At 36.1% G+C, this 23367-nt stretch overlaps 1 protein-coding gene across 2 annotated transcripts; it reads right to left on the reverse strand.

The window, feature by feature from the left end:
* Window positions 1-239: 239 nt before the first annotated feature.
* DIO2 (iodothyronine deiodinase 2) lies at window positions 240-21875 on the reverse strand. Of its 2 annotated transcripts, none has more exons than XM_058162480.1 (2): window positions 20869-21874; window positions 240-4211 (listed from the first exon to the last, which is right to left on the reverse strand). In XM_058162480.1, exons 1-2 carry the CDS (start codon window positions 21088-21090, stop codon window positions 3591-3593), a joined length of 843 nt encoding a protein of 280 aa, XP_058018463.1. In that variant the 5' UTR covers window positions 21091-21874; the 3' UTR covers window positions 240-3590. The 2 variants fall into 2 exon arrangements, with proteins under 2 accessions (XP_058018463.1, XP_058018464.1); XM_058162481.1 differs by having other exon boundaries at window positions 3636-4211; window positions 20869-21875.
* Window positions 21876-23367: the final 1492 nt, after the last annotated feature.

Consider the following 23367-nt stretch of genomic DNA (forward strand, 5'->3'; position numbering starts at 1 on the left):
TCTGCCTAAGTATTAAATGAACATGACTAGAAATATTCAATCAATTGATAAATTATATAGCTAGTCCTTGACTTACGACCATTCAATTAGCAGCAAAAGTTACAATGGATGTTGCAATTTAGATTTGAAGTACAGATGACTGTCTCGCCTCCCCCCACCAACAGTCACTTAATTGTATTTTGCGCATTGGGGAACTTGCCTACATTATGGCCATTTGTCCTACCATCACACAACTATGATTTATACTTTTTTTTTTTTGCCAGAAATCAGCATTTACGGTTGGTTTCCAGCAAAAACTGCCATTGCAGACAATGGTTCACCTAAGAACTACAGCATTCGCTTAATAACTGTAGCATTCACTTAATGGTTTCAGAGTTTGTTTTATGACCACCACATTTACTTAATTGCTGCCACAAAAATGGTGTTAAAATTGGGTCTGTCCTCTGGTGACCTGGACTTACAATCAACATGCCATATTGCAGAAATTGCAGGCTCCATTACAATCATAAGTCAAGAACTACCTGTATGTCATAATGGCAAAGTAAGGAGAACTAAAAAAAAAAACAATTTAAGAGAAACATTAGGAAAACTGGTTCACTGGAAGATCATTTTTAAAAGAATGCCACTGAAATTATTTGCTAAGAAATATGTTTTGCGTCCCTGACAACAGGTTACTGTTTGAAAAGATGGGCATTTCATTTATGTTAATGATTGCTTATTTCATATTTTAGCAATGCTCCCCATCCTAAATTAAAATACTACTTTCCTGCAACTGTCTGCCTCTATACTTTCACCAAGCCTTTAAATTTTTCAAACTGTAACAACATATGCCACCTCCTCATCCTCCATCTGTCAGCTTTTTAGTACATTCATTCTCAGCTCCTCTGACATCTTTCTCTATAATTGTGTGCCCATGTGTTGTACACCTGTAAAAGAGAAGCAAAGAAAAAAGTGGACACAGAAAAAATAGCATTCATACCCCACTGTCAAATTTGTATCCTCTCATTAGAGGGGAACATAATCTAAAATATGTATTGTGTATTAAAAGAATTCCTGACCAATATCCAAACAATGGTACTATAAGGAACCAGTGAAAACTTAATTGCTTGTTAATGCTTTCTTGCCCTTCTCTGAGTTTTGTCCTCAGGAAAGGACTTTTACCCCTTCTCTTTTCTTTCACAATCTTTATGTACTTTGAATAAAAATGAGCAAATGGATCCATTGTGTTAACTCTACTCACTTTACTTATTTCAATGCATTTTGTGCAGAAGATCTTTCAGGAAAATACCACCCAGCCTTTCTCCCAAAACCATTCCACTTTGTCATCTTCTTCCAAATTCGAACATCCCAACTATTTCATTAACAGTCATTCCATTTTTGTCATCCATTTAATGGGTGGGATAGAGAGACAGGCAAATGAAGAGGGATAATAGCTATGAGGCCAAAATTAGTATTTAAGAGGAAATTATTATTATTTTTTAAATGGAAGGTGGACAAAGAATTTGGCTTTCTACTGCTCTGCAGTTCATCAGTTCTAAAGCTGAAATCTGTTTCACATTAAATTAATGTGATTAAAAGCTAATTTCAGGTTATTGGGTTGAAGGGCAAACAATGTATCAACAAGAATTGCATCAAGCTAACCACATTAATTAATGAATAAAATCTCGGTCCCAGTAAAGTAGTATGTCTGCCCCTTTTCATTTTGTCTTCTTTATCCTCACAGAAAGATACACCACTTGCACTATTTTCAAATGCAATAAATTATATTGTTTAAAAAATTATACACTAACAGCTAATATTAACTACACTGTTGTTGAATTTGTAAAAAAAAAAAAAAAGGCAAGTAAGCCTGATAGTTTCCATCCATACATCCAGGATTAACATAAAACAAGTTTGTTTCTATATTGGATACGTTCCCAAAAGATTGTGATACACACAATATTTTTTTTTCCTTACACAGAGATAACCTTACAATACATCGCTCAGACATTAGTGCAGAAAAAAAAATGCAAGGTAATGTTCTCATGATTGTTCCTTATGTGATCCAATACAAAGTACCAACCCATGCCACTTCCATGTTCCTTGTAATGATCTACCAGGTGAAAGCTTCATGTGGGAATCAACAAAGGATGAAGATTTACAGGTAGTTTGCACCCTCTGAAATCCTTGTGGGTCCCCGCCCCCAAATAATGGGATAATGAGAAACGAGGTGGCCATGAGATGACCCTTAAAGGCAGGGGTGAAATCCAGGAGGTTCTGACAGGTTCTGGAGAAATGGTAACGGAAATTTTGAGTAGTTCGGAGAACCAGCAAATACCACCTCTGGCTGGCCCCAGAGTGGGGAGGGAATGGGGATTTTGCAGTATCCTTCCCTGCCACACCCACCAAGCCATGCCCACAGAACCGGTAGTAAAAAAATTGGATTTCACCACTGCTTAAAGGCTAAGTTTAAGTTGAAAGAAAATACTTCAAGTGTTAATGGTTTTCACCTGAAGAGCTTACTGACAAAAATTAGTTTATGCTTGCAGAAAGCACAAGCTAATTTTTTATTTTTTATTTTGCAATAAGTGATATTTACTGAAGCATGCTTTTCACAAAACAGTTATAGGAATTGGATAGGAGAACTCAATTGCACACCTGATTGCACAACTGCCCTGGATATATCCAGGCCCAGACAAAGTAAGTCTAATAGTGATCTTTCACCACAAAATTCCGAGAATTGGGTTTGGGACAGACAAAAGAAACTGTCAATTGATTGAGACAAGTTTTTCATCATAAATTATTTCTTTTATAGACAACAAATGGTAGAAATCCATTTGAGCTAGATTCTCTGAATTGGCTCAAAACACAATAGTCTTCACTACTTCAAAATTATTAAGAAATTCACTTTGGGAGATATAAACTAACATTCAGAACAGCCCAAGTAATTTCCATGATGACTGTTGCTAGGAGATATTTCAGCTTAATCATGCAATGCAGAGTTACGGTATAACCTGCTCTTACAGAATTCTTTGTCTTTGAAGCACTGAAAGAGTTAGAATCAAAGTAAAAGATTTTGAAATTGCAAGCTGTACTACATTGCAAAAACAAAAAGTATTGTAGCAGAGTGAATACCAGTTCTTATTTTCAGCAATTAAGAAGGCAATTAACTATCCAATTTATAGAAGATGCTGGAATCCGGAATATCTACCAAATGGTACCTCACTACAACAAACTAAAATAATTATTTCACGATTACTGGCAAGCTTTCGATTCTGAACATGCTATGATGGAATGTAACAGGAAGATTTCTGAAGGAGAAAGTGATTTTTATCTCAGGGTGTGATATATCATTCTTCATAAACCTTCTGAAAATAATGGTTTTGGGTGCTTCTACTATCTCATGGCACAAAAAACTCAGAAGTCTTATTCTATGAAAGGGGAAAAAGGAAAAGGAAAAAACATCCCAATTCCTTTTTCAGAGAGCTACTAAGAATTCATTGTTGTTTGTAACCACTTTGTGCATTTAAACTTTTTACTAGGCCTGTTTTGTCCCCAAAGGCAGAAAAATCCTATTCAAAACAAAATGCGACTTTTCTTTTTGCATTATTTTAAAAGTACAGTTCTCTTGACTTCTTATCTGGTAAATTTGGATTTCATCTTTTCCTGAAGTTTTGCTCCAGCCAAAGTTGAACCTCTTGAAGATTGTAGAAAAAAGGACCTTTCCCCCCCAGGTAAGCAATTTTTTGTCTTTGTATAATGCATACACGCTCAAAAGAGACTCCATAAGCCACATTGGCATTATTGTCCATGCAATCAGCCACTATCTGACACTGTGGTGGCAAAGAAAACTTCTTTAGAAGCTGGTGAGCAGCAGCACATCTGTCTTCTTGGTTCCTATGTTTCTTGACTTCAAATGAAGATGAGATACCAGGAGCAGCCCAGCCATCTGATGGGTGAGCCTCATCAATGTAGACCAACAGAAAGTCAGCTACACTAGAGAACTCTTCCACCAACTTGCCAAAGGCAGACAGCTGGTTTGTGAAGGGAGGTCAGGTAGCTGACCCAAAGTTGATTACAAGTGGGCGGTCCGATTTGGCAAAGTCTAAGAGATGGCATTCACTACCATATTTTCCCATGGAGCTTTTCCATCTGCAGTTGCTGCTGCTTTCAACAGTGCCATTAGGTATGTGGATGACATTGGAATTAGGAGCATCTCCACCCAGTTTCACCTATTAATTAAAACAAAAATATAATCAATTATTATGACTTGCTGCCATTTATCTTGCATTGTCCCCCTTATTAAACAAAAACTGTTCGCTTCTCCGCCTCTGAGCTCATTCAGAAGTAAATTCTAGCATGCACTTCCTGTCTTCCATTAGTTAGCTGACAACAATTATACTATACTGTTGCATAGATACTAATATCAATAATAGATTAAGATTATAGATTAAGAATAATAGATTAATAGATAATAGATTAAGAATCAGTCTCTTAAAATAGTAAGTCCAAGACATATAATTGGAAAATTTCATATCTTGGCTTTTTAAAAAAAACAAAAACAAAAATCAACTGTTGATGCTGACCAGGCTGGATGATATTATTAAACTATTTGCAGTATCGACTCCACCAGTCCACTGTCAGGCAGATCAAGTACAGATCATTTTCCTCAATAAATAAATTGTGATGGTATTGAGTACTATAGTAGGTATTAACGAGTAAAGAAAAATAAAGAAGTATAATGTTTTTGATTCATATGCTTAATTGGGTCCTCTTTATCTAGTTTTAGGACTTGTATGGAGAACATTACACATTTTGGGCCACATTAATGTAAAAATATTGAAAACTTACATGTGGTCCCAATAGAATCTGTCTTTAATCATTTTAATGGAATTATAGAAAACAGAGTGCCACCTACTCTTTTCATTTAGGATTGCTATCATGAATCCCCTTAGTTTTCTCAAGGCTAAATACTTTCATTTCTTTAATTTCCACCCTAGGGTTGAGTTTCTAACTCCCCAATTATTTCCTTTGCTTTTCTTTGGTTCCATTTTAATTTGTCTGAATCTTCTTAAAGTGTAGTATTCAAAACTGGACTGCATAGGTGAGGTGAAGTGTGACTAATTCAAAATAAAATGAAAAGATTATCATGATTAATGTATTGTACTTCTATTGATGCAGCCTGGAATGTATGCATGTATTTATTTATTTTGCAGACACTTTACACGCTGACCCACATTCAGGTTATGATTATCTACAATCTCAAGGTCGTTTGGACATGGACTGTTGCCAGGCTATGTATCCTTGATCTTATTGCTGTGCATTGATTTCATTTTCCTAGATTAAAAAAAAAAAAAACTTCCCCTTTTTGGTCTATTTTTTTGAATCTATTTTTCTCAGTTCTATCAAGATCAATTTGAACTTCATATCTCTTCAAGGGTTTTAATTATCTTATCCAATTATATGTCATAGCCAGATTTAATAAGCATTTTCACCACCTTGTCATTCAAGTCATTAATAAAACTGGTAGAAAGTATCTGGTCCAGGATTGCACTCCTTGCCATCTCATTTAAAACCTCCCTCTAATTTGATGAGGATATGACAAACATTTTAAAGTATTCTTTGCAAACCAGTTGTGGATCCACTTAATAGATGTATCATTCAGCTCATACTTAACTAGCATGCTAATTAGAACATTGATGTATTCTCTCTCTTTCTCTCTGTAATATATATATATGGCTAAAATGAAGATACTATTATCCATAAGAAATTCAGTTCTGTATCCTGGCAAAGCTATTGATGATTTAACGTATCTTGTTTATTTCATTGATTTCTATTGAAATTTTTGCTAAAAATGCCATATATAATTTCCTTCTATTTCCCCCCCACAACTTTATTGTGGCTGAAGAAAAACTATTGAACCTAAGTTATCTTGTGAGCTTCTAGACCAGGGCTGTCAAACTCCTGGCCCATGGGCCAGATGCGTCACACACTGGCCACACCCATGCCCAGTTTAGCAAAGGGGAAAAAAGTCCCAATACGTCACATGACACTGCTGTGACAACTTGAGTTTGACACCCCGGTTCTAGACCATGCTACATGTGTCCAAGATAATATACCACTCCATTCAATCAAAACCAGAATTGTCCTATACTTATTTCTTTCTTTATTTTTATCCCACCTTTATTATTTTTATAAATAACTCAAAGCAGCAAACATACCTAATATTCCTTCCTCCTATTTTCTACACAACAACAACATTGTGAGGTGAGTTGGCTGAGAGAGACTAACTGGTCCAAAGTCACCCAACCAGCTTTCATGCCTCAGGCAGGAGTAGAACTCATAGTCTTCCTGTTTCTAGCCTGGTGCCTTAATCACTAGAACAAACTGACTCTCAATTTGTATTAAATATAAAACTAGTTCTGTCAGTTGTGGCTTCCTATTTGTTTTTCCAAATTATAAAAAGCAAGACTGATATGATAGTACTTCCATTTTAAAGGTTTCACTAAGCAATATTTAATGACATTCTTTACAAATTGGGAACTTAAAATCTGGAAGAAGAAGGAAAAATTCAATCTCCAGAATCTTTGCTATCATCGTTCTTTCATTTATCAAACCCTCTTGGTGCCGAGACATTGGTTTAATTATGTTCTAACAAAGGAATATTTACCAAGTGCCTTTCAATCAAGGGATCACAACTGACTCAGGAAATAAATAATACCAGTTTCATGTCATCACATATCTGGAAAGGAACCAGGACATCCCCTAGTATGGATTGCATCACTGAGTTTCCCACATCAGCAAAAGAAATCTTGTGGCCACAGGTTATCATATTATTATTATTATTTTTCTGTTAGAAGTCCTTGTGTTTGTTGGAAAAAATTGTCCTTAATGAGACAGGCTTGCCAAGCAAACATTCACAAGGCCTCCTCGGCTCTTGCAACAGAGTAATTAGGTCGGTGCCTTGTTCTGTGCTAGCATTAGCCACTCCAAAAAGCCAATCCTGACTAGTAGTTAATGCTTAGACGCAACTGGCTGCATCTCCTGCTAATTGGTCTTGATGAAGCTGTAACATTCCCAAAGGTCATCTTTATTCTAGCAGGTTGAGAGATGGGATTGACATCCATTTCGAAGGACTGTTTGGTTTCTTTGTTGTTGTCATTCATTACTGAAGTGGGTGGAATTAGCTCTCGGAAAAATACCTTACAATGCGCCGCGGTGAAATGTCATCCAAAATAAATAAATTAAAAAAAATATTTCTCTGCCAAACTTCTTTTGAAATTACAGACAAAGGCAGCAAGAGAGCAGTTCTGAGAAGCAAACCCAGGAAATTTCACTCACACGCAATATTTCTGGCTCCAGCTTTCTTTTTCTATTACCATGGACTTCTTTTCTAGCAAGCTAGTTACATGGAGCTCTATGAAAATGGGATTGAATTTCTGTCTCACCAAGTTCTCCTCTGTAGGGAAGATAGGATGTTGCTCTCCCACCACTAGCTCTTTTGAACCGAAAGCAGCAGTTCAAGCTATCCATGCTTTCTTTGATTTCTCTCCTTCACTCCACTGAAGATTGTCCAGTGAAAAGGATGAATGCATAATTAATTTATTGATTTTATTGTTACAAGGTAAGCTGTGGTTACATAGTTTTAAATTGCACTGGGACACATTTCGTTTATACCGACAGCTTCTGGTAAATTCCTCATTTTTTCTTTACATACATCTAAATATCATCAAATCTAGTGGAAGTAAGTTCCATAAGCCAATTACACATCAATGAAGTCACACTATCATTTATTTGTCTCAGGACTAATTGAATTCATATCAAAACCCAGTTGAATCTTACCGATTAGCAATAGATAATTTGGCTGCCTAGATCAGTGTTTTCCAATCTTGATAACTTGACACGTGGACTTTTAACTTCCAGAATTCCCCAGCCAGTTGGTTCAGGAATTCTGGGGGTTAAAGTCCACATGTCTTCAATTTGCCAAGATTGGGATCTTCTGGCCTAGATCATAGTCATTACTCTACTAGATGAAAGTTGCTTTGTAAATACAGTTTAATATGCAGTTTTATTTAAACTTTAAGTCTAAGGAATTCCTCTTTAATATTATATTAAGTAGCAAGACCATGATTGGCTTGCTTATGTAGGCAGAGTGAAAAATGAGGTGTCAAAGGCAGGGAGACAAGAGTCTGATTCATAAATCATTGACTAGAATTAGAATTGCCAGTGTAGCGTTCATGAACAAAATAGTCTACCCTTTACACAATTTTCTCCCTCTTTAAGGAGCAACTTTAAGTCTTTTCAAATTCTTCATAGGGGTTAGACTGTCAGACTGTGTCAGTTCCTTGCAGAAAAGAGATGTTGCCAAATAATCAATGGGCACCAGTCATTTAAACCCAGACATAATATATTAGAGTTATATTCAGAATTCCTTTGAGCAGTCAGAAATATTTGAAGATTTACTTTTTTTATTTTGTTCCATTCACAGACATCCAAGTTCTTAGTAGTCTGTCATTTCACAATGATTCATTCAAATCTTCACAGCCACTGGCACGAGAACAGTTCGTAGCTGCTATTGTGTTGTTTTTTTCTCTTGCTGTGCTCTTCAGTGGCCCTATTTATTATATACAGTTCCTGTATATAATACACCTCTATTCCTGTATATAGTACACCTCTAAAGAGCCAGACGCTGGAAACTATGAGTGGAAATATTTTTTTTCCCAAAATGGCATTTCCTTGCCCTTACCAGAGGCTAGAATCACTACATCTCTGTCCCCCAATGGTTCAAATGATTCCTTATGATAGCCACACAGTGGTTCTAAATTTGGTTCTGCAACCCAACAAGACAGACACAGACTTCAGAGGATAATTAGAACTGCAGAAAAAACAATTCCTATCAACCCTGCCTTCCATTGAGGACCTGTATACTGCACAAGTCAAAAAGAGGGCTGTGAAAATACTTACAGATACCTCACATCCAGGACATAAACTGTTTCAACTCCTACCCTACAAATGATGCTATAGAGCACTGCACACCAGAACAATTAGACATAAGAAGAGTTTTTCCCCCAGTGACATCACTGCTAAATAAATAATTCCCTCAACACTGTCAAACTATTTACTAAACCTGCACTACTATTAATCTTCTCATCATTCCCATTACCCATCTCCTTCCACTTATGACTGTATGACTGTAACTTTGTTGCTCGCATCCTTACGATTTATATTGATATTGATTGCTTATTTGTACCCTATGACTATCATTAAGTGTTGTACCTTATGATTCTTGATGAACGTATCTTTTCTTTTATGTACACTGAGAGCATACGCACAGAGACAAATTCCTTGTGTGTCCAATCACACTTGGCCAATAAAAAATTCTATTATTCCATTCCATTCCATTCCATTCCATTCTATTCTATTCTAAATGCTAAAGTTTCTTATGCTTTATCTGGAAGAGCAAATGGTTTTATGAAGACTTCAGAACTTCCTTGACTCAAATCCGAGACTGAAATTTTTGATGGCCAGAGGCTGCATCTAACATGTTTATAGGGGATGATGGCTAAAGTGTAGAGAGGTAACAAAGTTTGGAATTTAGGGACATTTAAATAAAATTAAGCCAATCTCAGAATCTTTAGCAGTTTATGAATTTTTCTTGCTTCCAAATTTAATTTAATTAATTTTAATTTTTTACATTTATATCCCGCCCTTCTCCGAAGACTCAGGGCGGCTTATATTGTGTTGTGTAAGGCAAAACATTGTGTTGTGTAAGGCAATAGTCTCATTCTATTTGTATATTTATATACAAAGTCAACTTATTGCCCTCCCAACAATCTGGGTCCTCATTTTACCTACCTTATAAAGGATGGAAGGCTGAGTCAACCTTGGGCCTGGTGGGACTAGAACCTGCAGTAATTGCAGGCAGCTTACAGCCTGAGCCACACCGCGACCCTGATGGAAAACCTTTCTATTGTTTTTGGTACCCGATTGAAAATTGCATGGAGGATTTCCAAAGATTAGGAAGCAATGGGGCTTCAGGTTTCTGATTCCTGGCTTAGATATAATGATTATTTATTCATAGATCAACTAATTATTTCAACCAAAAATGAGGTTGAAATGGGCACTATCATTCTCAAGTTAGGAATTATATTATTTTTCAAAAACAGTATCAAAGAAACTCAAGCAAGTTGTGAATTATTTGAAGTGGCATAAACTGATCCCATTCTATATCAGAAATTGTTTTTCAGAAACTGTCTGCTCATATTTTCACCTGAATATTATACTAAGATTAATTATCTTGCAATATACATTGTTCATGACTCTGAATGCCATCTCTGGAGAAGTTAGCCATTGTTATCAATTAAGCATCCAATATGACTATTTTGGACTTAGAACTACTGGAGAAGATTTTTTTTTTAAATAGAGAGTTTCTTTCACAAGTTTCTCACATGAAATGGAAGGAAAGACACTTCCTTGGATTCCAGGCCAAAATAAGCAAAAATGATGAAATCAAATGGGTATAGGCTAAAAGGCTATGTTCTCCTGCACTAAAAGCCTGCCAAAATATCTCTGACCACTATGTCAGACAGATGTGTTACAAAGAATCCCACCCACTCTTCCTTACAATATTTCCTCTCTCTTTTTACATACTGTTTCTACAATGATGCTATATTCCATCATATTTCATATTAGTGAGATTTAGTGAGATGTCATTTAGGAAAGTATTGCAGAGATACTCTCTCTAAGAAACAAATCATGAATAGATGTTAAGCAAGAACTGTTTCTCAGACTTGCACATTCTAACAACTTTCCAAAAGTACAAACTTACACAGAACCTCATGTGGATACATGCTTATGATCATATATCAATTTAAGGCACTGAAATGCTTTACATTTCATTTACAAACATAGAAAGTGTTGCACGGGGAGAAGTTCTACAAGGTTATTATTGACAGCTGAAATGATCCTTTCCACGCTGTTGGAATAATTTACTGGTTTTCTTTACAGTTCCTTAAATACTTCTAAGTTTCAAGTCTTTTCTGAAAGCATCAGTTACACATTGTTCAACTGAGAGAGGTAAGGGGACTTCTAAATTAGATTGTAAAAACATGTTGGCTTGCCCCCTTGTCCACCTCCAACAAAATTCTTTATACATACCAGCACCTGTAAAAAGAGTTGCCCTTTGACAATTTGATAGTGATGTTCCAAACCAGGGCAATTACTCTTGGCTGCTGGGTTTTTCTTCCATTCTTTATTTACTTATTTATTCATTCATTTGTCACAACAGTATACATAAGCATAAGCATGTAATAACTATACGATATATAAGCATATATATAAGCATAAGTATGTAATAACTATATTAATTGGATATAATGAAAGGGAACATTAGGACAGGAACGGTAGGCACGGTTGTACTCTTATGCAGGCCCCTTACAGACCTCTTAGGAATTGGGTGAGGTCAATAGTAGACAGTTTTTGGTTAAAGCTTTGGGGATTTTAGGAAGAGACCACAGAGTCTGGTACTGTATTCCAAGTATTAACAACTCTGTTACAAAAGTCGTATTTTCTGCAGTCAAGATTGGAGCGGTTAACATTAAGCTTAAATCTATTGTGTGTTTGTGTATTGTTGTAATTGAAGCTGAAGTAGTCTTCAACAGGAAGGACATTGTAATAGATGATTCTATGAGTTAAATTCAGGTCATGTCGAAGGCGGCGGAGTTCTAAGTTTTCTAAACCCAGGATTTCAAGTCTGGTGGCATAAGGTATTTTGTTGTAATCAGAGGAGTGGAGAACTCTTCTTGTAAAATATTTCTGGACATGTTCAATTGTATTAATGTCTGAAATGAGGTATGGGTTCCAGACAGGTGAGCTGTATTCAAGAATTGGTCTAGCAAATGTTTTATATGCTGTGGTTAGTAGTGTAGTGTTTCTGGAGAAGAAGCTACGCAAGATTAGGTTTATAACTCTTAAAGACTTTTTTGCGATGTAGTTGCAGTGGGCTTTGGCACTTAGATCATTTGATATGAAAACTCCAAGGTCTTTAACAGGGTGGGGGTCATCTGTAAGGTAATGTCCATCGAGCTTGCATTTAGTGTTCAGATTCTTTTTTCCAATGTGTAAGACAGAGCATTTGCTGGTTGAGATTTGGAGTTGCCAAGTTTTTGACCATACTGACACAAAGTCAAGGTCTTTTTGAAGGGTAGCTGTATTGTTGGTGGTGTTAAATAGTTTGACATCGTCAGCAAAGAGAACACAATTACTTATAATATGGTCACAGAGATCATTAATATATAATATGAAGAGTGTTGGTCCAAGAACGCTGCCTTGGGGAACGCCGCTATTGACAGGAACAGGATTTGATAGAGCACTGCCAATTTTGACTACTTGTTGTCAAAAGCTGCTATCCAATTGTGGAAGGGTCCTGAGATTCTGGCTCAAAGAGAGTAAGCACCAATTGATATCTATGAAAAAATCTGAGGGAAATAAAATGTAGAGTAGAATAGAACTCCTGTTTCTAGGAGTTAATGTTTTCTTTGTGCCACACATGGCTGATGTGTGCTGTGTGCTGTATTATTGTCTTCTGGACCTTCAGACATTTTTCTCATAAGAATACCCTAATCAGAAATGAGCCAGCAGTGTGCAGCAGCTGCCAAAAAAGCCAACACAGTTCTGGGCTGTATAAACAGAGGGATAGAATCAAGATCACACGAAGTGTTAATACCACTTTATAATGCCTTGGTAAGGCCACACTTGGAATACTGCATTCAGTTTTGGTCACCACAATGTAAAAAAGATGTTGAGACTCTAGAAAGAGTGCAGAGAAGAGCAACAAAGATGATTAGGGGACTGGAGCCTAAAACATATGAAGAATGGTTGCAAGAACTGGGTATGTCTAGTTTAATGAAAAGAAGGACTAGGGGAGACATGTTAGCAGTGTTCCAATATCTCAGGGATTGCCACAAAAAAGAGGGAGTCAAACTATTCTCCAAAGCACCTGAGGGTAGAACAAAAAGCAATGGGTGGAAACTAATCAAGGAGAGAAGCAACCTAGAACTAAGGAGAAATTTCCTGACAGTTAGAACAATTAATCAGTGGAACAACTTGCCTGCAGAAGTTGTAAATGCTCCAACACTGGAAATTTTTAAGAAAATGTTAGATAACCATTTGTCTGAAATGGTGTAGGGTTTCCTGCCTGGGCAGGGAGTTGGACTAGAAGACCTCCAAGGTCCCTTCCAACTCTGATATTATTATTATTATTAATAATAATAATAATAATAATAATAATAATAATAATAATAATAATAATAATAATAATAATAATAGTAATAATAATACAGGGTGCACCCATACTACGGAAATCCTGGAAGCCTTACAAACCATGAGAGAAAAAAGTACACCCATTTAAGTAAATTTATGCTGCAACCTTTCACTGACTTAATGCACTTTAGGTTAAATTTCAATAAAAGGCTTCTTTGTACCTTGAGAACACAATTTAATTCCTGATCTATTATTATTATTATTATTATTATTATTATTATTATTATTATTATTATCAACAACAACAGCAACAAGAACAACAGCAGAGTTGGAAGGGACCTTGGAGGTCTTCTAGTCCAACCCCCTGCCTAGGCAGGAAACCCTACACCATTTCAGACAAATGGTTATCCAACATTTTCTTAAAAATTTCCAGTGTTGGAGCATTTACAACTTCTGCAGGCAAGTTGTTCCACTGATTAATTGTTCTAACTGTCAGATTAGATGAGGATCAACTTGATCTTGTGTCAACAAGACCCTCAAGTAGTATTTCTGACTCAGGAATTGTTTGAGGTATCTGCAATCATTGTAGGGCTTTCAGTAAACCATGAAAAGCTGTAAGAAGAATCATAGTAACCTCTAATCATATATAAACAAAAACGTAAGCTATATATGCTGCACTTTCTCTTCACCCAGCTGTATCAGGTTTCTTGACCTCCTGGCTCTAGTTCTTAAAATAAAACTATAATTTAAGATACCATTTTTTACTTCAGAAATCCTCAGAAACCTTTGCACTGACCCACAAATGTCCTCAACATTGCCATTTGAGAGCTAATCTGGTATAGACATTAGTATGTTGAAGTTGTAACAGAGAGTTACATTCAACTCCACCATCTGCCATGAAAGTTCACCTTTGGGTCAATCATATTTTCCCAGCCCAATCTACCTGTTGTTGTGGGGGAAGATGGAGATTGCTTTATGTATAGTTCCTCAATGTTGGAACAAAAGTTAGCATAAATTTAAAAAATACCATAATTCCTAGTTAATCAGTGCTCCCTCTGATTAATAAGGAACCATGAAAAAATGGCATCTAGCTAGTGCCCATCTTCAATTAATCCAGCATTTGATTTCATTACAAATTAATAAATATAGTGGAAGTATAAAGCTGAGTTTTTTCTCTTTTAAAAGCTTTGGTATGTAATATGGTGCAAGGCACCTTAACCTCAAAGTGAGTAGGGAATTTGAAACTCTGGGTGATAAGAGAGTTTCTACTAATGCCTATCCTCAAGTTCCTGGGTTTCTGCTAGAATAGAATAGAACAGAATAGAACAGAACAGAACAGAACAGAACAGAACAGAACAGAACAGAACAGAACAGAACAGAACAGAATAGAATAGAATAGCATTTTTTTATTGGCCAAGTGTGACACAAGGAATTTGTCTTGGTGCATATGCTCTCAGTGTACATAAAAGAAAAGATACCTTCATCAAGGTACAACATTTACATGCTAACATGATTTACAATGATTCCTTGTTTACTTTAGCCCTCTACAGTATCACTGAACCAGAAATAAAGTGGCTGTACTGCCAAATATTCCATAGGATCATAGTATTGATTAAAATCTATTAAAAATTTTCCTGTAGATGTAATATAACACATGCTTCATGTGCAGAAAATCATGGGTTTGATTCCTGTTAATGTACTTCTACTTCTAACTACGAAGTCAGCTTTTGAGGTCATGCTGACCATTATAGAATAGTAAAATAGCCAGCATCCTATTTTTCTACATTTATGAAACACCAGTTGCTCAAAGATAAGAAAGGCAGAAAGCGTTGGCTTCTCTTCTCTTTGGTGGATTTCCCAGAGGTCTCTGACCAAATAGGGTGCTGGAATAGATGGGCGTTTGGTCTGGTCCAGGAAAAGATCATATTTTATACTTCATATTTATATGAAATTCCAGTTTAAGCCTGAATGACTCTTTATTTGCAAAGGAGCAGAAAAAAATATCTTTGGGATTTCAGGAAAATTCATACAGATCTGAAGATCAAAGAAAGGAACTTTCAGTGTACTGTATATTGCATGAACCTTTGGATTCCTTGCATTCTCTACTAAGAATCATATCCTTTTCATCACCTATCCATAAAATAAAGATTCAACCAATACTTTTATTTTCTAACCTCCCACTTAGCATGAGACATTGCAATTGTTATAAAACTGGACATTTATACATGCCATGCAATTTATGCAATCACAGAATGATAGCATCCCTGAAAATGAATTTTTGCTGAATGTTATTCCTATCTTTATCCCTGGAATTTATAAAGTGAGATTCCAGGCATGGTTGAAGCACAATCTTATGAAAATGGTGACATTACCTCATCTACAGCTTCCACAAAAGACCAGCAATGGCTTGAATATTGTTTGTATAATTTCTAAACATATATTCTACATACAGGTCCAAGATGGTGGCACTAAGCCTGTATTGGATGATCTATAGAAATGACAAGAAGTGTGGATATCTTGCACATATACAACAGCTGGGAAGGGCCACAGTGTTATGTTTTCATAATATATGATAAAATACAACTGCCTTTTCCATTTTAATAGTTTAGTATCTTTTGGAGCAAGTATATGTAGTGCTCTTAGAAACAAGCCTTTCTTTGACCTGTTCTTCTAAAATGTGACGTGACCCAGTGTTATAAACCCTATAAACTCTATTAACTCTCATTATGATAATTAGCCCTGTTATAAAGAACCACTCTATGCAACATAGGATGTGCTTGCCTCCTGGGGCTGCTTTTCAAATGATAAGGAGGGAACAGTGCAAAACACAACTCCATTGAACCTGACAGGTGTTCAAAATCGAAAGCAAAGTTCAACAAAGTTCGATGTAGAAAGTACTTACTAAAGCTGGATACCCAAAGGAAAAAAATTGAGCAAACAGAAGGCAATCATCAGTAACTCTATATAATGAAACATAATCTGTAAGTAGCAGTTTTAACAACAAATAGTTCCATATTGTATTGGCCAGTAAGTAAACTTATTTTACTTTGAATTTTAATTTCAGCATGGCTTCTAACGGAGTTTGCCCGCTATGACAGCTTTCTAACAAAACCACTAAGTTCCTTCTTTTTGCTCCGGACAGAGATAGCCTGAAGAGAAGGGAAGAGACAAGTGCTCAACTCAGAACAGGTGTTAGTGCAGTGTTAATTACCCATCTCTCAATATAGTCTGAACATCCACTCAGTTGCTTTTAGTTAATTTGCTGTGCTATTCTAAATCATATTCATACACATTTTAGGATGTTCCAGTGCAAAATGAGATGTATAAAGTATTGATTTATTTTAAAGCTTTTAGCCTTTCTTTCTTGGCACCCTGCTCTCACAAGGGAGTTAACAAGATGATACAATCAAATGAATAAAATATAGCAGTAGATAAGTATTTTGATATTGAGTCTAAAATGCAGAACAGAAAAAGTATTTAAAGATTACAGTGATAGGAAAAGACTTCCTAAGGCATAGGGCCACCAAAGAAAAATCATTGTCTTGGATGTCTACTACCAAGGGATCTTATGATGGATCAGAGTATAATAATTGATGCTGATTTTAATGCCGCCAGAGATTGAAAAAATACAGACCATCTTTCAATTTACATGGTCTGAAGTATTTTTTAAAGGAAAACAGCATTTTGCATTAGGCCTGGAGGTAGAGGTCTCCAATATAAACACTGTTGAATAGATATAATAAAATCTGAGTAACTAGCACCCACAAACATTCTTCCAGCCAATTGTAGCTTGTAAACTAACTTTAAGAACAGTTCATTATGTATCATATTACAGTGACCTTACATAGACATTACAAATACATATGTCACTATAGTTAACTCAGCTTTCTCTAGATAGGATAGCAATTATGAAGTTTCTTTAACCTAATAGAAATGTTTTATCGTCATTTCAATATCAGATCCAAGAGTATTTCAAGACTGGGTACCTGGGTACCTTTAATAAGGAAGATTATTCCATTTGGTTCATCAAATATCCAATTTAAAATATTTTGACATAGATTGTTGCATGTTTTTTTTTAGACTGGAGCAGGACAAGTAACCTACATCTACTGCAGGGGTATCCAAACTTGGCAACTTTAAGACTTGTGAAGCTGGCTGAGGAATTCTGGGAGTTGAAGTCCACAAATCTTAAAGCTGCCCAGTTTGGATACCCCTGATCTACTGTATGGCAGCAAGAAACTATCAAATGCAAAAATTCTGCAGAGCCAGAGGAAATGCCATTGGCTTCTTCCATTGGCCAGCTAATTGGCACGATCTACTGACAATCTGAAAACAGATTCTTGGTTTTCTGCTACCATTAGTAGTGGAAACAAAGCATTATTTTTTCTGACAGGCAACTGAATAGCCTGACTATGGTGACTGTGGAATAGGTTAGCTGGGCTTTGCTTGAACTCATTAGTGATGCGGTTGAGTAGAAAATGGAAACACTTTATGAAAATAAGACTCAAGCAGAGTACATCATCCTTTCTTCTCCTTATTGCTCTAGGGTAATAATACAAGAGCTAACAATAGATTTAAACTCATTGTTAACTGTTTCAATCTTGATTGCAGAAAATATGACTTCTGTAACAGAGTTATTAATACTTGGAACACACTACCTGACTCTGTGGTCTCTTCTCAAAATCCCCAAAGCTTTAACCAAAAACTCTCTATTATTGACCTCACCCCATTCCTAAGAGGTCTATAAGGGGCATGCATAAGAGCACAAAACGTGCTTACCGTTCTTGTCCTATTGATTCCTTTCATTATATCCAATTAATATAGTTATTACATACTTATGCTCATTGATATGCTTATATATTATATAGTTATTTTCATGCTTATGCTTATATATACTGTTATGACAAAATAAAATAAAATAAATAAATAAATAAATAAATAAATAAATAAATAAATAATAAAATACAGCTATCCCTTTGTAATACGTATGTTCTTTTCACACAAAAATCACTGGGAGTTATTAAATTATATTCTTTGCTCATCTTGTCTAATATCGACCTTTGTTTTGTTCTCCCATAAGTATCTTGCAGAATACAATGACCTTCAAAGAAATCTCACCTCCAGTACTTCTATGAATGATAGTCTTTGTGTCTGCTGCAAAAATGGTTATCTTTTGTGAGGGTAAAAATAAAATAGAAGAAATTGAATGGGGGTCATATTTAGAATATGCACGTTTCCAAGGAAATATTTTTCATATGTTCATCTATGTATCAAAGTTGGGTATTAATCAAAATATTGTTTGTATAACTGTTTCTTAATAGAACGCTTTAAAATTTAAGATGCAAAAAAATTGCTTCAAAGAATGCATTGACCAACAGGTGTTTATTAATATATTACAGAATAGGAGCAGGAAGAACTAAAGAACTGGACAGAGGAGTTTTAATAACATAATGGTGAAGATACTATTATTTGTCCAAGGGAAATATTTGCTTGCTTGCCCAGCTACTGGAACTGTTAGTATTCAAGAAACCTAGGCTGCATTTCTTGTAAACTACATTGGAGAAAGGGATTCAGGATTACAAAATATATTTTACAAGTTATTATATTAAAGCCACTATGATATATTACATAATTCTCCTCAGCAGAATGATGAGCACCTGATACTAATAGGAGGCCTTCCCTCAAGTGCACAGTTCAAAACAGTCAGGATTTATACTACTTCAAAAAGTGTTGTGGTATGTGTGACTTCAAACAAGATAACTAGTGTGTTTGTGTGTGTGTGGGGGGGGTATTTTACTACTCCAGGTAAAATTTTAATATAGGTCAATTTTAAATACTTATAAAATCTGATTCTCTGATTCTTTTTTAACACCAATACATTCTGTCTGTTGGGACAAAAATGTCAGCCCAGTGAATCCACCAAATATTAATGTCTCAAGCCTTTTTTTGTTTTTCTTGGAAAGAAAGTTAAACAAAGCAACTGGCTGAAATCTGGGCACAACATTCACTACAGTGTATAGTAGGATATAGGTCTGCCTCTACGCAATTGCCTTGTAGAATGTCTACACTTCTGTATACATGCTGCAGTGAAAGAGTTTCAATATGTATATTCCCAAACTTCAAGATACCAATAACATTCTGGCAAAATATTTCCTACCACAGGATTACACAGAAGCGGAAAAATGTTTTTACAGAAATGTAAAAATGTTTTGTTTATCTTAAAACATTTACTGAACATTGTGAGAGTTATTTCATTAAAGAATAATTCTACCTATTAAGGGGAAACATATACAGAGAGTTATCCCTGGGTACCTAAGACTCCAATTTACTCTTGATGATACTACCATGGGAGCTCTCCATGGTGCAAGAGATCCCTCAGAAGTTTACATATACCACAGAAAAGGCTAAAATGAAAAAAACTGTTGAATAACTTTTTTGGCAAAAATAGAAATCACCTTTGATACCAGCCAAAAGCAAGTGTCTTCCTATCTGAGGTAATGAAAAGGTTGGATTTATCTATCTCAAGTAACATAACAAAGGCTTCTTTGAATTTTGTATTCAAATTCTGTAAGGAATGCTCACCAAGCTGAAAGATGGCTATTATTCTTTCAGGATTTTTTTTTCTTTTTCAAAAAACCGATTTCTAGGAATTTATGTTTTCTGCTTTGTCAGCAACTGGGGAAATACCAAGCCATAAAATGATGTCAATAGGACAAGTTCCCCCCAATGATGTTTTTTTTTGGGGGGGGGGAATTAGTCAATCAGTTAATTAACCACAAGTATTGAAAACCTTTGTACATACTCTTCTGAAAATTTTTATGCTCCTCTTGCAAAATGCAAGGACAACCTGCACTTTCTTGCAAGGGATATATGTATTAGTTCAATAACTGACAATTACCTTCCCCACTTCACTGTTTCCATCGGCAAAATGGAAATTGGGCCAGAAAAACAGTGTATGGCTACTTCCATTTTGCAGATGGAAATAAGTGAGGTGAAGAAGTTTGATTTCCTATTAATTCTGCCTACCATTTTTAATAGTGACAATACGTATATTCTCAGGATTGGTTAATTTTAGCTGGCAGTATGAGAAATTTGTCTGCTAAGTCTGAAGTTCTACATATCTTTGGACTCACCTAAATTTACCATTATATTCCCAAAGGACAGACAGGAAAATTTGTCACTCACTCTGTGTGTGTGTGTGAGAGAGAGAGTTTTAATATGCACTAGAAAAGAAGTGTTTGGAGGGCACAAAGAAAATCATCAATAAAAGTAATAGTGCAATCTCTGAGACCTTAATACAGTGCTATTAATTACTCAGGAAGTGATCTCTACAGAAAAGGTTTTAAAAACAGAATAGCTAGACCCAAGCAAATAAATTAGAATATGAATGTATATCTCTTAATAAAACAACACTGAAACAAATGAGATGGTGCCAAAATTAGATGACAACTTAATACATTCTGCACTGAATACCGAGGGTAGTAATATTTACAACTCCTGTTTTCATTTAATAAGCGGTATATCAACTTCACACACATGCTATTTTTAATACCTTCTCCTCTCTGCAGTGGAGTCCAAGGACTCTCTTCAGATATCTGGTGTTCAGCCCATGCCTGTCCACAAACCTACCTGCTTGTAGGCATCTAGGAGAAAGCTATTCCAGACGCAGCGCAAGCCCTCTGATGTGAGCATCCTTCGCCATTCACCACGTGCAGCCTTGGAGCAGCTCAGAAGAAGCACCATGTGCTTCAAGAGGACCACCGAGTCATAGAGGGCGAGGAAAAGGCAGTTGGAGAAAAAAACCGGCAGGATCTGAAGTGTGATCAACAGGTCAATGCTTAACAAGCCCATCTTGCTTGCTCTTCTTCTTCTTCAAAGGGTTCCTCTGAGTTCCCTTTTCATACCTTGTGTGCCCTCATGAAAAACAATAATAATAAAAAATGATAAAACATAAGGGGCTTTTTAAAAATTCATAGTGCTCCGTTAGCTCTCTTTCAAAGTTGGCTCAGTTCTCACTTCAGTAGAGCCGCTTAAAAGAAAAAGAAAAAAAGAAAAAGGGAAGCACCACGCCAACATGAACGTTTTTCCACCCTGAGCTGCTTTTAATTTTTCAAAAACTCTAACTCAAACTACTGTTGTTTTTACGTAGCCAGAAGCCCTTTGCAGTCCTCTAAACAGAGAGAGAGAAGGAGGGAGGGAGAGAGACAGCCGGGCTGCCAATTGCCTGTAATTCTAAAATTGAAACGGAACAGGCTAACTTTCCTCTAATTTCTCCTATTTCAGTAGTTTTCTCATTCTTTTATTACCGGAGCTATCAGGTGAAATAATACTTTTTTTTTTTCCTGTCAAGGGAGGGCTCTAGAGGAAAGTCTTTGCACACAAACTTTCTGCTCTTCCCTCGCTGGCTGGGCTGGCTCTGCTCAGCCTCTCTCCCTGCCACTCTTCCGTCTCTCTGCCTCTCGCTATCTGCCTGTGGTACAAAGTGCTTTTCCTCTGGAGTCCTCGCTTGGTTCCCTCAAGCCTTTTATACATTCCCTGGCTAATTGCTGCAATAGAGAAATGAAACCCTAATCTTAGTAAAGATCTTGACGTCAATGTAAAAGAGGGCTTTACTTTGGCCAGGACTACAGTGAATAGAAAAGTAAAATTCTCAAAACTTTCTCTCCCTCTCTCTCTCTCTCTCTCTCTCCCTCCCTCCCTCCCTCCCTCTCTTTTAGAACAAGAAGGGAGGGGGAGGGAAGAATGTTGCTTTGTTGTTCCAAAAAAGAAAAAAATCCACAAACTAGATACGTCAGATGCACATTTCTCAGTCTTTTACACATGCTTTCAAACTTTGGGAAAGCATGTTCAAATGACAGAGAGTGACACAGAAAAAGGGTATACTATTATCTAGAATTTCTCTCTCTTTATATTTTATGGCTTTCCCCCATTATTATTTTGCCCTTTGTATTTTCCAAGAAGGTGTAAGGACTGATACATTCTAGAAAAGGGCACATTTTGGTACATTTCCCTCCCACAAGTATCAACTACATCAGTGTGAGCTGTTTTAAATATCTTTTGTTGTCTTCTTGGTATTTAAAGGAATACAAGAAACACCCAGTCTGACTTCATCTGTTCAAGTAAGAGAATAAAAGAACAGGAAAGAGAAGAGCAAATTTAAACTGAGCAATTGACTAATACCTTATTTCAAAGGCAGCATTGTCATTCCTTCTAGATAAATGCTTCAAAAATGCTACTTTATAAACTTTTAATTTATCTTCACCATGGCTATTTCCTTCTTTACTTAAAAACAAACAAACAAACTTATAGAGCTAGTGTATCTGGAAAGGTGGCATGTGGAACTCAGATTATTTTGGACGTCTCATGCATCAGGATAAAATCTGTTAGCAGACTCCTCAATGTAGCTGTGGAAACCTGGCTGTAGGTATCTGAAAGAGTCAGATAACAGTTGGCTCCACCAACATACCTCTCAAAGGTTTCATTATAGGTTAGGGTTGCCTTCTTCTCTGAAGCAACAGAATGTTCCCCCCCCCTCTTTAACTAATCTCATATAAAAAGGGTTGAATGAATCCTCTTTTTCTCCCATGCATCCCTGGGTTATATACCTGAACAGGGCATAGGCTAATATTAGTTTTCCCTCCATCATCCATCTCTTAGATCTATATATTATTATACTTTATTATGTTCTGCTATATATTCTAAAGAAGTAGTATTACGCCACATGTAGCCCTGTACCATTCTCAGAAAATTAACTTTAAAACAAGATTACTATTGATACCTAGGGACTTGAAAGGCAGTTGGATCTGTACATTCACTATGAAACTATGACTTGGACAACAGAATCATTCTCATGCACCAGCCCATCCAAATGCTCATAAAACGGAACAGTATCTCAACAACTATAAGAATCAAACACCAGATTCACCAAAATGCTAAACATAAAATACAAAATATATTCACTATCACAAATATCACTGCATATTCCCAAGAGTGTTTGTGAGACATTTCCTCTTAAAAATTACATTCGAACAGACAAATTTAATTATGATTAAATAAAGATCATTTCAATCTGATACCGAAAGGGAATCTAGAACACAAGAACAACATCAAAAACTATAAGAATCAAAC

The sequence above is a fragment of the Ahaetulla prasina genome, chromosome 1 (genome assembly GCF_028640845.1).
Source record: "Ahaetulla prasina isolate Xishuangbanna chromosome 1, ASM2864084v1, whole genome shotgun sequence".
Classification (NCBI taxonomy): domain Eukaryota; kingdom Metazoa; phylum Chordata; class Lepidosauria; order Squamata; family Colubridae; genus Ahaetulla; species Ahaetulla prasina.